At 50.4% G+C, this 15,661-nt stretch overlaps 2 protein-coding genes across 10 annotated transcripts in view; one reads left to right on the forward strand and one right to left on the reverse strand.

The window, feature by feature from the left end:
* LOC144152321 (solute carrier family 41 member 1-like) overlaps window positions 1-8,946 on the reverse strand; it is a 43,336-nt gene extending 34,390 nt beyond the window's left edge. The window contains exons 1-3 of one of the 8 annotated variants that reach the window (XM_077683580.1): window positions 8,811-8,936; window positions 8,376-8,423; window positions 2,260-2,605 (exon numbers count right to left, since the gene is read on the reverse strand). In XM_077683580.1, the coding sequence (XP_077539706.1) occupies window positions 2,260-2,583 (324 nt within the window). In that variant the 5' untranslated portion in view covers window positions 2,584-2,605; window positions 8,376-8,423; window positions 8,811-8,936. Of the gene's footprint in view, window positions 1-2,259; window positions 2,606-8,375; window positions 8,731-8,781 lie in introns of those variants that run through there. The other 7 variants (XM_077683578.1, XM_077683576.1, XM_077683581.1 and 4 more) reach the window with 7 other exon arrangements.
* LOC144152323 (putative RNA-binding protein CG14230) overlaps window positions 8,940-15,661 on the forward strand; it is a 66,558-nt gene continuing 59,836 nt past the window's right edge. For both annotated transcript variants that reach the window (XM_077683585.1, XM_077683586.1), the window contains exons 1-2: window positions 8,940-9,516; window positions 9,640-9,718. In XM_077683585.1, the coding sequence (XP_077539711.1) occupies window positions 9,330-9,516; window positions 9,640-9,718 (266 nt within the window). In that variant the 5' untranslated portion in view covers window positions 8,940-9,329. The remainder of the gene's footprint in view (window positions 9,517-9,639; window positions 9,719-15,661) is intronic.

A 15,661-nucleotide genomic window follows, 5' to 3' on the forward strand; every position in this document is an offset into this window, starting at 1 on the left:
ATGGATTTTTCTTCACCGCAACACCAACTTGCCCAGCAGGAATCCGTACCTGGGTACCAGAGGAGTCTGCACAATTCTGTGGCATAATTGAAAGGACACAAGGTACATGGAGCCGTTCATTTATTAAACACTTTCAGGCTCCAGACACGGTTGGTTTCATTTACAACTGAAGGAGGCTGTAGTGGCTGGGCATCAGGTGGTGCTTAGCGCTCTCTTCCCCACGAGAACGGCGCCTGTGGGACACGATGCCAGCACAGCGACTGAACGACCTTGCTGCCCTGACAGAGCGGACTGGCAGGTGTTTCAGGGCAGTGGAAGAAAGTGGTGGAGGCGGGTGTTCCATGCCAGCCCAGAACATCTTCACCCATCTCGCTTGGTGCCAGTGGAAGCGAGTTCTAGGGCAGACTTGAGGCACACCTGCCCCTCAGCAGCCAGGGCCAGTGCTTCTTCCCCAAGTGCAGCTCAGACTGCGGAAGAACTCCAAGTACTATATGCTGGTGCCTCGCTAGCCGCATCACTCCTTTGCAGCGCTCCTTTCCCTTGCGACGCGACGTCGGGTGCAAGGTTTTCTTCCGTCAGTTGCGCTCAAAGAGAGCTTCCCTGCGCAGCTGCCCCCGGATACCTCCAGAGTGCACACAAGGTACTGCACGCTTCACGACAGGCTACACGCTGACCCCCTGCTGCTGTCGGCAGGCTCGCCACCACCTTTTGGCCAAACACTGCACGCTGCACTTGCGCCCAGCCGAGTGCTCATTCAAAAGTTCCACACGAGCACCAACGCTTGCCCCATTTGAAGAGGGACAGTGCTCTCAGAGTAAGCAGAGTGCTGCTCAAGATTTGTAGAATGCCTACTCGACAGACAGAAGGCCCTCTCCACGCAGGCGACAGATTTGTCCAGCAAAGGAAAAAGAGCCCGGCACGGTGCTGCCTACAATGTCCAGTGCATGCGCTACGCACGCCAGGTGAAGAGCACAGTGGCTGCACGCACTCCTTAACCCTTGTGGCACCTTGTCGGGCACCACCCGACTTGGGTGTTCAAGGTTAAATTTCGTGGTTTTCTTCACTGCGATATGCATGCATTCTTAGTACACATGATGCACCATCTCGAGGGATAAGTGAACTTTGGTTGCTGAAGTACAGCACGGGCCTTCTGAATCAGAGCATTTTCATGCATGCACTGTTAGCTGAGAAGCATGGCCTTTTGCTCATCGTGTAATTTTACGACGATGACTTCAGCTAGGAAGACAACTAAGCAACTCCATCAGTTAGTGGTGGCAGTGATTCGACAGAAGCGAGTGACAAAGACCACGACAGTGGTGGAGGCAACACCATGTGGATCATTACTGTGTGGGCTACGCACTTTGGCAAAAGACAAAAAAATGGTGGCAAAATCATTTTTCCTGGCTTCCAGAAGTTTCCATTGCCAATACAGTTAAGCCTGGATGTAACAAACCTCTATGCAACCAATTCTTGCATATAACAGAGTCATTGCCACCCCCCATTCATTGCCAGTCATTGCCACCCCCATTGAAGCCCATGTGTTTGAGACTTCTGTGCAATGGAAAGTCGTGGCGGTTAACCTTGATGCAACGAGGTTGGTGAGCTGATCAGAGCCCCGGAGTTGTTGAGAAAGGTGGGCATAGCCGTCCATGTTCGCAAGCGGCACGCTTCGACAGCATCCTTGGCCGATTTCCGCAGGGACCTTAGCACCGCTGACTCTCCGCGACGGCACGCCGTGGGCCCTCAGCTCCAAGAGTGACGGTGACAGGAACCAGCCACTGGCAACGGCCCCTCGGTTTGTTTAGTGTTTCCGATAACTCCCTGCAGTGGGTGTTATCTGTTGAGTTTAGCAATAGCCGGCATGATTAGGGTAATGCCCCATGGCTGGCAAAGACATCACCCGCACCATTTGCTCAGGGCCTGCTTCCATGGCCCAGTGGCGTGCAACTTCATGGAACATGTTTTTTGTCGCTGCCACAAAACCGTACATGCTACGCCCACATCATTTTTCGGCTCACCTGTTTGCTAATGAGTGTGAAGACATTTTGCACAGTTCATAAAGGTTTCGGAATCTTTTCTGCTCTCAGATATCAGGACACTTGCGTTTGACTTCTGATGCTTCCGGTAAAGCTTTCTGCGTAGCAAATTAAATTTTGCATTCAGATCCGCTGCTTCTCGTCCAGACGCAGACCATTCGGAAGTGCATTTGCCGCATTCTGTTTCCCACCCCACAGTGCTTTGGGAAAGAGAGGGGCTCACCTGAATGACGTCGAGCACGAGCCCCGCACCGACTGTGCCAAAGCCGGCAATGAGGAACGGCACGAACACCTGCACGGCCACGGTCCAGAGCGGCTCGGGGGGCGTGTCGGGGGAGGAGACGAGGCCGCTGGCCTTCCCGGCGCCGCTCGGCCGCCGGAGGGGCAGCAGGGGCTCCTGCTGCTCCACCACGACCACCTCCTCGTCGGCCGTCCAGTCGCCGCCCTCGCCCGCCTCCTCGCCGTCCCCCGAGGGCAGTCGCGGCACCATGGTGCGCCGCCGCCTCAGGGGCCCAGGCTCCGGGCTGGCCGTGGGGACAGAGCCCATCCCATGGGGCGCTCCTCAGCCCCTGGGCAGCACACACACATCGAGGGGGGCTTCAGGGGCCGACGAGGCCCTGCCCCCTGAACGCAGGCCGAGAGGCACACGGCATGCAAGAGACACTGCGCACAGCAAAGCCGCACAGGTGCAACACTGCTTCTCAGCAACCATCTGGCATTGCAATGAGTATGCACAAACAGCCACCCACACATCCACACTACAATGAACAGCTGACAAAATACAGGTTTTTCTTATTCAAAAGGTCTAGTGTTTTTATAGTGCCCTCAGCGCTTCCCTGGCAGCAAACGATGCTTTATTCGCAGAGAAATAAAACATTTTAAGCCAAAGCTTCAATGCACTCGCTAAATCTTGCTTCAAAACCCACTCCCCCTCTGTAATGCCTTTGGCCCTGAGGGCCACAATAAATAAATAAATGGGGGGTTTTCGTGACGTCGACAATGACATACACAGAGCAGGGCCTTACAACTAAAGATAGCCTGCTGACCAGAGCTGCTACCATCTCACAGATGTCCGCCTGGTTATCTTGGTTATCGCCCACTTTCATTGATGGTGCTGCAATGCCGCTGAAGTGTCAATGTTTGCACTTTGCTTCTGGCTGTATTTCATACACTGCCATATTTTTATTAGGGTTCGTACCAATTGTTTCCCAAATGTAAGCTACGACTTGACAAACACGATGAGGTAAGTGACCGTGCCGCCTATGTCAGTTGGTCAGTGTTGTGTCAAACAAGTCCAACGCGTCTGGCGGCTGTGTCAGGCAGTGTCAGCCAGCAAAGTGCTCCGGCAAATGCTTCAATGTTTATATGTGCTTGGTCGTAACATTAATTGTTCACCCTACAATTCTTTCTTACTGCTATAAAAAGAATGTGCCCTGAATGTAAGTGCAAATAGCTCATTGGGCGAGCTTATAAGCCCTGCCTGATTTGCGTTTCCTTTGCCGGCCTCAGCCAATCGCATGGCAGGGCATATGACATCATAGCTTCTCTTGCAGGAAATGAGCTAGTGGGTCGCACGGCCATTCCCTTTCTTCCTAATTATGCGGCTTATTTGAGCGAAGTTTACGTTAAAAGTGGTGTCAGTAGGATTCTAACGAGGCAATAAAGCAAACTTGTGCTTTGTCTGCATGGCCCGTTAAGTGAGAGAGGCTACCGGCTAGTTGGGAATCCATAATAGTCAGCAGAGCGCAAGGACAGAGAAAGGCCAGTGCTGAATTGTGGCTCTTTACTTAGCCCTTTGTCTGCTTTGGTGCTGCTCTGAGCATCAGAGCTTGTTTATTGGTCTGGCTTTCTCGCACAGCCTCGGTGCTGTGCAAAGAAGCCAGCTGGAGAAGTTGTGAGAATGTCCAGGCCATTCCCTCACGACTCACACAGGTGCCACGGCTGGGGAATTCATGATAATAGCGAACATTAACACAGGGACAAAGCTAAGGAAGAGACGGAATACATGCTAGACGTTCAACTCAGTTTATGCCACACACAGCTGGTCTTCCAGGAGGAACGTTTCGTCAAAGACCCCCTCGGGGCCGTTTGCAAATACCTTGGGCTCCACACCCCAGCTGAGAAACTGCCGACCAAAGCTTATTCACAAACGCTTCCACTACTCTCGTTGGTAGAGATCGCAACTGAAACAAAGCCCACTGCTGTGGCTGCCTTGCCGGTGCTAATGCTGTGTCAGACCAACTGAAACTTGTGCCTTCTTAAAGGCATGCACTCCACCACAGCTGCCAGCTACACTCCTTCTGTGCATTTGTTGTCCCACGTCACTGTTATTTCGGTGAAGGCACCTAAACGGTGGTGCCCTCATGTCATCACCAATTCAAGACGGTACAAATCATTGTGCAGAAAAATGGTGGAGCAACGATAAGCGTCTTGAAAATTCTGCATGGGGCAGTAGTGCCGTAATATGGGTCAGCACTAAAACAGTTTCCGCACACCAACCACACGTTAGCATTTCAGTACTAATCCGATCAAACAAAGCTTAAGGCTCCGCTGATACAGTGCACTCGAAGAGAAAGATGGGTCATTCGGGGCTGATTAGGGGGGTCCCTTTGCGATGAAAATGTGTGCTGAGGAACTCCTGTTTACAACAGGAGTTCCCCAAGCAGCGCCCCTGGCGGCCACTGCTTACCAGTTGGTTTCAGAAGTTTTGTTTGTTAAATTAATCTCTATTTATTGCCCTAGATAGTCTTTTTTTTTTTTCATTTAATGGTATAAAGGTTTATAAACCTGCCGAATACAGTTGAATTTGGTTTAAAAACTTATAGGGGGCGCTGGCTACAACAGGAGTTCTCTGGGGAACGCCTGAGCACCACACAATTTCTTCATCGCTAAAGGGACCCACGCTCTCCATTGGTTTTTCCCCAGAACGACGCACCTTACCTTCTAGTACACTGTACCGCTGCTATTGCACAGTTTTGTTTCTAGGTCGTGGCTTAGTGCAGCAGCCGCCAACTGCACAAACATGATTCTGCGACTCCATGCAGAAACTGCCACAGAGCTGCTGCACCTGTCTACCCTCGTATCTCCCTCTTTGAAGTTTCTCACAAAACTGGTATCACTGCTATCGGCACAAAGCCGTCTCTGCATTCTGCTGGCATGGCCCCTGCTCCCAGCAGAAGCTGCTGGATGCATTTCCCCCGCATCCCGGCTTCTCTTTGTGCAGAGCACAAGCCCCGCCAAGCGTGTCCCGCCATGCGTAACTGGCAGCAACTAAAATCTGGGGGGAGGACTATGGATAAAGAGGGCAGCAATGGCTGCACTATTCAGTCACTCTGCAGCTGCTCTGCCCCCAGAACTGCAGTGCCAGTGCCCCTATGACAGCCCGGCCGTAACTCCTGGCAGTTCGGTTGCCCCCTGCGAGCAGGCAGAGGCCCACACAGTGCTTACCAAGGAATCCGGAGAGCACTACCACGGTGCTCCATACCGAACAACATCTTCTATGCACCAGCAGGGCTGGCTTCTGTGCGGTCTTCCAGCAAAACCCATGGCTGGGGAGCTGGTGCTCTGGCCCATACTGCCAGTGCACCAGGAACGCTGCTTCATCGGGGACAGCCACCATCACCAGCAAAGGCACAGGTGCTGGGACAGGCTCTCCCTGCCCACCCATTCGGAGAGTGTCCTTGTCGCCTGCTACCTGTGCCTGTGTGGGAGCAGCCCTGGATGCGCTCAATCTCTGACCCTTTGTGCTGTACAGCATTGCTGTTGCTCTACTTGTACCATTTTTTGGGCTTCTGGCACCTCTGGCAAGCTGCACCCAGCTGTCTCCTCCTCCGTCCCACGCTACGGAGCAAGAATATATAGGAGGCGAAACGGCCCATTGCGGCAAGCGCGGGAGAGCGACCAGATAATATCACAATGAAAACCAAGGCGGGCTGCGTAGCTTCGTGGCTGCGACGGCGAAGGAGAGGGTAGTGGCACCGGATGGACGAAATGATAGCTAGCGGCCGCAGTTCAATGCCGAAAGCGGCAGCCACGCAGTTTCTTCAACCGCGGCAGATGCCGCTAGCTTAACCTATGACAAGCGCTTGTGACATGATCTCGCCGCGCTAGGAAGCCTTGTTTCCCCTCCTATCTTATTCTTGCTCCGTGTCCCACGCTCAGGGCTTCCTGTCAAGTAGGCCAGCTGGTGCCCACAGTGGCCTCTTCTAATGCTGCTCACGGCCAAGCCTGCATGCGTGGGGTTCCCCCTTGAACTGGGGGCGTCTGCTGCACAAAGCCCCATCAAGGAGGTTAAAGCTGGTGAGACGATGCCAACCGAAACGAGTTGCACTGCGCCAGGCACACACCAGCTGACGCACTGCCTGAAAAAAGCGGGCAAGAAGTGCGCCGTTCCCGTACTGGCCCCAGCACCTGGCAAGCTGATGCGAATGTGCCCCGCCGTGAACAAAAAACTTGTGCCAAAAAACATGGCACCTGCAAAGGGGTGATCCAGCGCATCTTGTGGCAAATGCTAGGCAAGACAGGTGGGCAAGCTTGCACGCCCTGTAGCTTGCCCTCATCTGGCATCACTGGCGTACTGCCTGGCGTAGCATCCTCCCACTACTATTACTACCTCGTCCATTCTGCGCGTAACGTTATCCGGATTGCCTCTGAGTGTGCACATTCCATCTTTGCAAATAGTTAGCTTCTTCCCTCCTCCCTTCGGCATTTCCTCGATCACTGCCATGTTGTACACACAAATGACATTCACTATACCTCTGGTGATCAATTTTGACAGCTCTGTCAAGGCGGTTTGATCCACCGTACACAACAATTTCACGTTCTTACGTTTTGCAATAAGTTCCTTTGTTTTCAGAGTTAGCTTGCCAGCTTCTTTCCTATAGGTGGTATTCATTGAAAAGTTTAGCTGTCACTTTCTTTGCTTGGCAACACTGGAAACGGTCACAGACATGACCAATGCGCCACGGACATGGCGCGGCTTGGGCCACTGCGCCTGCACGCCGAAGAAAAAAAACACTGCCGTGCGTCGCCTGCTCTATTTCAACCCAATTCTCAACGGTGGTGTCACCAGAGATGTTATTAATCGCATTCTCATTGGAGTCGAGGCAATACTTTGTGCTCAGTGAGGTAGAGTTTGTAACGTGAAACACAGTTGTGTGCTTAGCACGGACAAGTACCGCTATCCCGTGGAGCCCGCAGTGACCAGTGACGGCGCACTCACACGGTTGCCTGCATGCACACCTCGCCAGTGAATACAAGCAGTGTGTTGCTTCTCCCAAAGCTGCTGCAGGGTCGGTAATTGCCGTTGTCATTGAAGGGTTATTTCAAATTCCCGTGTCCTGGCTCCGACTGACTCCATGCTGGGTTTTTTACTTTTCACAAGTTTCCTTCATTCTCTTAACCTAACTGTGCACCTAACCATCCTATGATCGTTGCTCTAAATCAATTGCTTAGTACCTCTATGTCCTGTACAACACCTGGGTTGTTACTTAAATTGACGTCAATCTCGTTTCTTGTTGTACCATTGGAACGTTTGCGGAAGAATGTGCTTATCAGCCTAAGGTTATTCCTCTCTACAAATCCAAGCAGTGTTCCATCTCCTCGACTGTTGCAACAGCCCTTTCTGAAGTTTACCACTGACCTTTCTGCCATCTGGTTCTTACCGACCTTTGCTTTAGTCTCGCAAACTGTGTCGTTTCACTCCTAGCAACCATATGCCCTCATCGACAGTATGCACTGGTTGTATCGTATTTTTTTCAGTGATGGAGGTAAAACAAACCATTAATTATCTGAGAGTGCTCCAGCGCACCCATCCAATCTGTGTGTCTCTGCTCTGTGCTCACAATCTTTTGCACCTGTCATAACATCGAAATTCTGTTATCAGAAACTAGGGATCCATCGCTGACAACCTGCCAAGGAAAGTTGTGACTGTCCACCGATTTCAGCATTTCATCGCCTATGGCGAAAAGGATATTTCCTGCCTGTCTGTTCAGCATTACTTGCTATTTTCTCATATTTATCCTGAACCAATTACATTCAAGCTTTATGAGCGCACGATACCCGTCACCTCAGATTTTATTAATTCGAATTCGGACTAGGCTATTTTGCAAGGGTGACACAAACCGACCGCCTCCCTCTGTTTTGGTTGGCCACATCAACAGCCGTGCAAAGCGCCTGAACAAAAATAGCGGCGGGAGCACAGGGCGGTGCGCGAGTACGGCAACGAAGCGTGTTTCACGGGTGCGGCAGCAACAGCGGCAGGCGAGCGATCTGCACAAGAAGCGCAACACTGCCAGCGACCGGCGCACCCAAGCACTGCCTCCGCCGGTGTCTACTCACGTGTGCGCATCTTGCCGGCCAGCACTGTTGGTCACCCCGAGAGGTGGCCTACGCGCGCAGAGAAAACAGCAGGCGTTAACCACGCACACACAGCTGATCAGGCGAGCCGCGGTGCGAGCCCCTGCCACGTACCACCAAGTCGCTCTGCGCTCCTCGAGGTTTTTGGCGAACGAAACCGCGGATCAGGTGATCCGTCAAGAACGCCGCACGGACAACGTGTCCAGAGCGTGCGCCTGATAGGTGGCTTGTGCAGGCCTCTATCAGCCTCACAGCGAACGAGTTGCAAGCGGTTTAAATGCCAGCTGCACTCCGCACTTTCATCGGCAACTTCCACCAGCGCAGTCGCATGAGCCGCGCAAGTAGTACTTGTACGCCATACGGAACAACGTCACGTGCGTCCGCTTACCTAGCACACCTCGGAAATGAGCAAATCACCTGTTGCTCTTCCTCGACGCACTGGTACTGCCAACGTTACCCAAACGCCCAAACCACCGCAGAAGTTCATCCGCCCACAGAACAGGGAAGATCACTTGCTCGCTGCTTGGTTGAATTGGAAGGAATGGAGCTTTTCTGTATCCTTTTTCGTTTTTGAATCCATGACGTCATTAAAAGTCTATTTTACTCTCTCTCATGCGGTCTTACACTCTAAAAACAAACCGGTGGTAATACTAAAACACAATTAAATATGTTGTCGAAAAATATTAAGGAAATTTGGAGGGAAAAGAGGCAAGAAGTCTCCGCTGTGACTCCTAGCAATGCTAGTGACATCGTGACAGCATGCATGGCCGCGCGCGTCAGGAGACACGTGTGGTCGTTTTGATTACAAATTTACAGTTGCGTGCTGCTGGCTGTGCTGTGCTGCTGGCTTCGCACTCGACGTCTGCTTTATCACCTTGCGTGCGATCCTAGTTCGCAGACATCGGCCTGCAGAGGCAGCGAGAAAGCGGAGCCACGATGAAGAAGCGTTTGTTTGTGGGAAACCTCGGGACTGCCGCCAAGCGCAAGCACCTCAGGGAGAAATTCTCCATGTTCGGCGATGTCGAAAACGTCGAATTGCACACAAAAAACGACGAGTCCGGAAGGCCATTCAAAAAGTTCGCCTATCTGGACATGAACATCAGCCAAGAGCAGCTTGTCGACTGTGAGTTGAGCTTATATCGCCCAACTTCAGACACTGCCTTCAGAATCCTGTGCTGGATGCATGTCAACTAGTTTCGTTCTATTACAGTCACTTATATTTTCCTCCTTCATTTCTGATTTACAGGCATCAAGAAGTTGAACAATCTCAACTGGATGGGGAGCGACATTATTGTGCAAGTTGCGAAAGAAAGCTACATTCAGCGGTAAGCAACGCGACGCATGCCCGTGGCAGTAGTATTGAATATAAACCTACAGGAAATCTAATGTCATTCAAAATGAATGACATTAGCTGTAATGACATTTGGTTCGGCCATGCAGGTCTACACGGTAAAACAAAATCAAACGTCATTTGATAGTACTAGTGTTGCGATTAGCAAGCTCGCAAAGGTTCAAAATTATTGTTGAAGTGCCTGTAGACTGTTTTTAGAACAGAGACCCTATTCTCGACGCACTAAATTCACCGTGAGCGGTGAATTCGCCAGAAGTTTTTTTTGATGCCATTCAATTTTGGTCACATGGTTGACAAAGCGGTTGTGTGTGCTTTCGTCATTTTGTGACGTTTACTGGCACCAGTTCTAAAGTTTGCCTTATTTCTCTCTAATGAAAGCGCATAGTTCTTGCCCTGCAATGAAAAACTAGATGAAATGCAGCTGACATGACAGCGTAGGCCTGTCTTTACACACAATAGTGTGTAAAAGGATGGAACATGCAGCACACAAAAGGGAATGCGGTGGTAGTTCCCTTTGCACATGGCATTGCACACAACCTCAGGAAAATTGTAGCCAGGCAAGGTGTGTTCGTTGTGTGCAGTGCCCCCAACAAGGCGTATCAAATGGGCCGATGCGTAAACAACGAACCAACAAGGGAGACATGCACAACAAATCATCCAACAAAATACGCCGAATGCCATACCAAAGTTGTATATGGCATCCCATTATTGTGCAGAGAAGCGTGCGTAGGACAAACTGGAAGTTGCATTAACGACAGGACATGAGAACACGCCGTTTCGCTCTAGACAATGTCATCCGGGCACCTACCATTCCATTGGTACACTTGCCCCAAAAGCACCGTGCGCATCGACAATATGGATGTGCTTTGGAAAAAACGCAATCGTCTCGCGCGGCACATGAAGTCGTCGAGAGAATGGCTATCAGCAGGAAAGCTGACAGGTACTGTAGCTTTGACAGAGAAAGAAATGGACCTTCTTAGCGATTATGCTGTTAAATGATCTCGGAGGAAAGAGTGTGGCACTGTGCCAATTTTGTGCAATGGTTTACCGTAAGTTAAATTCAAGAGACGATGAAGATCATGATGTGACCAGCATCGGGTGGATTGGTCACCGACGATCGAAGCAATGATCTGATGTAACGACTATGCTCGGTGACAACTTAAGAACGGCACCGGGAGTTGCTGCTGTGCCTTATCACCGTAGCCGGATGTTTCTCCGCGCGGCGCAAGTAGGGCGTTACTGGGAATATTTTGAACATGGCGTGAGCCGTTCCCGTGATTTTTTGGACTTAATATGCTTAAAACGACTCCAGTGACGACAAACAAACTGCGTGAGACAAGGCAGACGATATCACGCATTCATAGCAAACTTCTTTCAAAACGCGTGCGCACTGACGTCACGGGTCCGGCGCTTTGGCGGAGTGATACACTACATGAGGTGGTGCCGTTCTTGAGTTGTAACCGATTATAGCTGGCTTGTTGGCCGATGGCACGTACCCGACGATGGTCTACTCCAAGCAAAGGCAATAGGTACTGCTCTTTATTTACACTACGTACTTGCAACTCTCAAGGCTCATGATAGCATAGAAGAGGTCGGGCAAGGCCCATGTCGAGCGGGGATTCTCTCTCTTTTTTTCGAAAGCATCAAAAGGCCTTGCTTTTACCACCAAAGCCCCGCCCCCAAAAGGGAAGCCACCATTTGAGAGTGAGGATGGCACACTGGGCCACTGATTGGCCACAGTGACAAACGAACTTGGGCGAATGCAAAATAGTCACAGGACCCACCTCTCTCATGTTCATGCGGAAACGCGGAGGTGTTGCGCAAAACACAAATGAAAACCAACCAACTAAAAGCAGACCTAGCGCCGACCATCGGCTCTCGGGTGGCTCGTCCTAAAGTATTGTCCATACCATGCGCGCTTATAAGTGTGCCCCACGCAGCCAAAATTCCTTCACTTTGTAGACGCGTTGAGCGCCCAACAAAGCCTGGTCGCCTGCCCATCGACGCATCCCAGTCGCCAGGGCCAGACGAATGGAAGCTTTGCCCGGTCGCTTTGAGCACTGTAACTGTGGTAGGCAGACTGTCTGCTGCCCTCTTCCTATCTTTGACCCCTTGACCGACTTCCAGCTCCCGTCCGGTTCGGGCATGCTCATGGCGGTAACCGCGGTCGTTACAATGTCAACGGTCCCCCTCCGCCAGTAACCCGCCCCTGCATAAACCCCCACCCCCACTTTCCGTCGACGAATGAAAAAATTATATCCCCGTGTATTGCCCACAAATTTTATACATAAAAGGATGGATCAAAGTTACTACTCCAGCAGGATTACGCATTTGACTACGTAACTAGATGAGTTGCTGCATACATTTTTTCAGGTTGGTATTGTGTTGAGCTGTGTACACTGTCAATGGGATGACAGGGGCTTAGTTGCTATTACTGCTGTAGGGGCTCCATGGCCCAACGCACATTGCAGTGAAGCTGCACCTCGCGTATAATCCACGCCCCTACTTCACCGCTGAGATTTTTGCATTTCTGGTGCAGATTATACGGTATTTTGGGACGACTAGTGTATTTGTATAAGACCTTTCCAGGCCCGCTGGTCGGGTGAACACAACAGCGCGGCGGGCAAATAAGCTTCCGCAGTTTCTCCTCACGTCCCTGGTGCCCAAGTCAGCTCAGCCGGCATGAAAACAAGCACAATAAAGGTGAACATGCTGTACCTGCTGAACGATGTCTGGTTGCCGGGCGGTTTTAATTATCGAACGAGATGCCCAAACTTAACACTGCATTTTGACGATTCTGAGCACCCCGCAATGCTTAGCACCCTCCCCTACTTTCGGAGAAAAAAGCTTGGAAAAAGCTTGGATGCGAATCTAACACCCCGTTTTCTAATAGCATCCTCGATTAACCGCACCGGTGTGCACCGGTGCGCCTTTTCATCCTCGATAAACCGCACCGGTGTGCACCATCTGTCCTCGATAAACTGGGGTGCACCGTCGCGGGGCAGTTTTTCGTTGCCCCGTCGCGCACCGTGAGAGTCGACGGTGCGACGGAGTGCAATCCCGAGATGCATCGCGGACGGCGCCGGCGAAGCGGCTTCCTCTGCCGTCTCTCCCTGTTCTGTGGCCGTCTGCTGCAGCGACGGCGCATCGGTACAGTGAATTGTAGCATCGGTGCACTCATGTGAAGGCGGAACGGGCTGTATATTGTTGCTGACAAGCATGCATTGTTTGCGAATTAATCAGACAGCGATGCGACGGGCTCATAAAGGGCGTTAGTAAGTGCCGGAGATTGAAAATGAGGACGCGAACTTCGTGCACTGCAAAGAAGGCTGAATGCATGGCCAGTCAGTTGGAGCTTTGCATTCGTTTCGTTCGACTGAATTACACGAACAGTACGTTACTGGAGTGCCTAGACCACGAAGACCTACATGCTTTGCTGTGGCCATAGAGTTAATACAACTGGCTGTGGCGGAAGGGCGGAACATAACAGGCACTCGCGTTATGGCTCTCAGAACGAAGATGAGAAGCAGCTTGTAGGCAGCTGTTTAGTGGAAGCGGTGAAGTACGTTGTCGCTCATGTGTGACGGATATGGCTTGCGTGTACATATAATCATTAGCTTTCATATCACTTTGTAGTGACGCTGTGTCATATTATGCTGCTTTTTAGCCACTTGTGAACGTTTTGATGAGTTGCTTTCACAGTTTAAGAGATGGCGCTAGGGTAGAACCGCTCAGTTTGTTCTCGATCAATGCACCGTGCCGGCGCGCACCGTCGTTGGGCACCGTGCACCGCGCCGGTTTTGGGTGCAACCCCCGTGCGTGTTTATTGAGGATGCTATAAGCAACTATCACAATGTGTGTTGCATGGAAGCGGGCCCTAGATGATGTTGCAGACCAGTAATTTATGAAGCTTTCAATTGCAAACCACTTCAGCAGAACAGGACACTACGTGCGGGGGTACACTGAGAGTGGCGGCCACAGGACTCGATTGGCAGTGTCCGATTTAACAGCCGTAGGGTTCACTGTTTGTGCCTATGTTTTTTTAATGTTTTCCTAATAAGAAACATTATTCCTTGCACCCATCTCGTCAAGATACGGCCCCGAAAAAAAAAGCGGCGGGAGGGGTTTTTCGAATCTAAGCTTTGGGCATCGCGACCCTTAGAATCAAGTGAACACAGTATGTTCCCCTTTTTTGTTAGTCAGGATTGTGTCCGTGTTTTCTTCCGACATCCGGTGCTCTTCATTCAAGCTGAACTTGCAAGTCCATATCAACCAACTCGCCCAAACCCCAGAAATTCCTGCTCAAACCTCTCCATGTTGAGAGAAACTGTAGCTGTGCAGATGTCTTGCGTGGTATACCTCGCGGTATTTGGGGTTGCGAATACGGGCATCAGGCTTCGATTGGCATCCGTGGCCTTATTGTCGTCGGTGGGCTCCGTTGGTTGCGTTGGCGGCCGTGGCTGCCTATGCCTTTTCTTTGAGTAGGCTTCACTGTACAGCACGCAGTGTGGGGAAGCCAGTGTACAGAGACTTAGCTCGGCTTCATCTGTTGGGCGATTCCACGAGAGAACGAACATGCGTGTACACGACCATTTTTTGTTCATTCTGGTTTTTTTATTATATATGCGCGCAATATGGAAACCCCCGAAAATCAAGTTTGTTTTCTCCTGAGGTGCGTAGTTCGGGAGAAAAAAATGTTTGAATGTGCCCGGAGCGCAGCGGTGGTTTCGGCAACTGCAGATTTTTCCAAGTTTGCGTCTCTGTGTACGTCAAGGAGTACAAGGGGTGTGTATAAAATGTTTTGGGCCATAAACTAGACCAGAATGCTAATCTGTATAACGCAAAATCAGCGTCCTGCAGTGAACAAAAAATTTAAAAAAAAATCGTGAAATCGGCCCAGACGATAATTTGTTAGTGTTTTTGACGCCCCCTATCTACATTTCTTCTTTTCTGAAAAACGTTTAAGTCGGCCATTTTATTGGCCATACGTATCTGAACGCATAAACAAAAGATGGTGTTTGTAGAAAATTTAGAAGTACTAAAAAAAATTGAATAACTTCGGCTCTTTTTCAGAAATTGCGCAAATTCAAAACTCAATATAAAAAAAACCCCATACTCGATTTTCTTCAAAATTGCGAAAATAAGACTCCTTTACTTGGACAACAAAACTGTGGAAAAACATGTTGCATCATTTTGTTGAGAACAAGGTTATAAGGGGCCGAACTTGGGGCTCGTGCGACGCGTCTTGGCGCGCCGCGGTAAGTTCTGGCCGCTGTTGCCGGACGTTGTGCGGGTGTACACGGGCGGTAATTCATATTCCACTGCCACATGCCGGCACGGTCAATCTCTCTCCAGTATTCCCAAACGAAAAAAACTATTCTGGAGATTCTTCTGTTTTTTTGTTTTTTTTTGCCCGCCTCTGTTTCCCTAATTTGTTCTTTAACGAGCTAACTTTCTGGCCGATACCAGCTCGAAAGCGCTCCTTTGCGAATGCCGCTCTTCTTATAGGGAAAGGAAAGAAGGATTCGAAACAACAGGAAAAGTTTTTCCGGTGGTTATATCGGGTAGATGTGGTAGGAGTGGTCGAAATTTTCTATTATTATGGCGCTTCGGTCACAGCACGAGTAAATTACTGAAGGTATTTCAGTTTTTTCTCAAGAATATTTATTCAAGCAAAAAGACACAAGTTTGGAAATTGGCTGTCAGACTATCGTGATTAATTATTTACAGTCAGGAACACAGCAAAAGGCATACGTGTGGGAATACAACTCAAGTAAAATATTTATAATATCTGCACCACAGCTTCCTCGGGCGCTCATACAGTCAAGCACAGCCACTTCGCAGACGTGTAGTTTGCTCTGGAACGTTCGTACAGCTGATATTTCTTCTTGAAATGGCTGGCTGCACCGTCACTAAC

Source organism: Haemaphysalis longicornis, unplaced genomic scaffold (assembly GCF_048455015.1).
Source record: "Haemaphysalis longicornis isolate Haplotype H1 unplaced genomic scaffold, Haemaphysalis longicornis Haplotype H1 scaffold_9, whole genome shotgun sequence".
NCBI classification, from domain to species: domain Eukaryota; kingdom Metazoa; phylum Arthropoda; class Arachnida; order Ixodida; family Ixodidae; genus Haemaphysalis; species Haemaphysalis longicornis.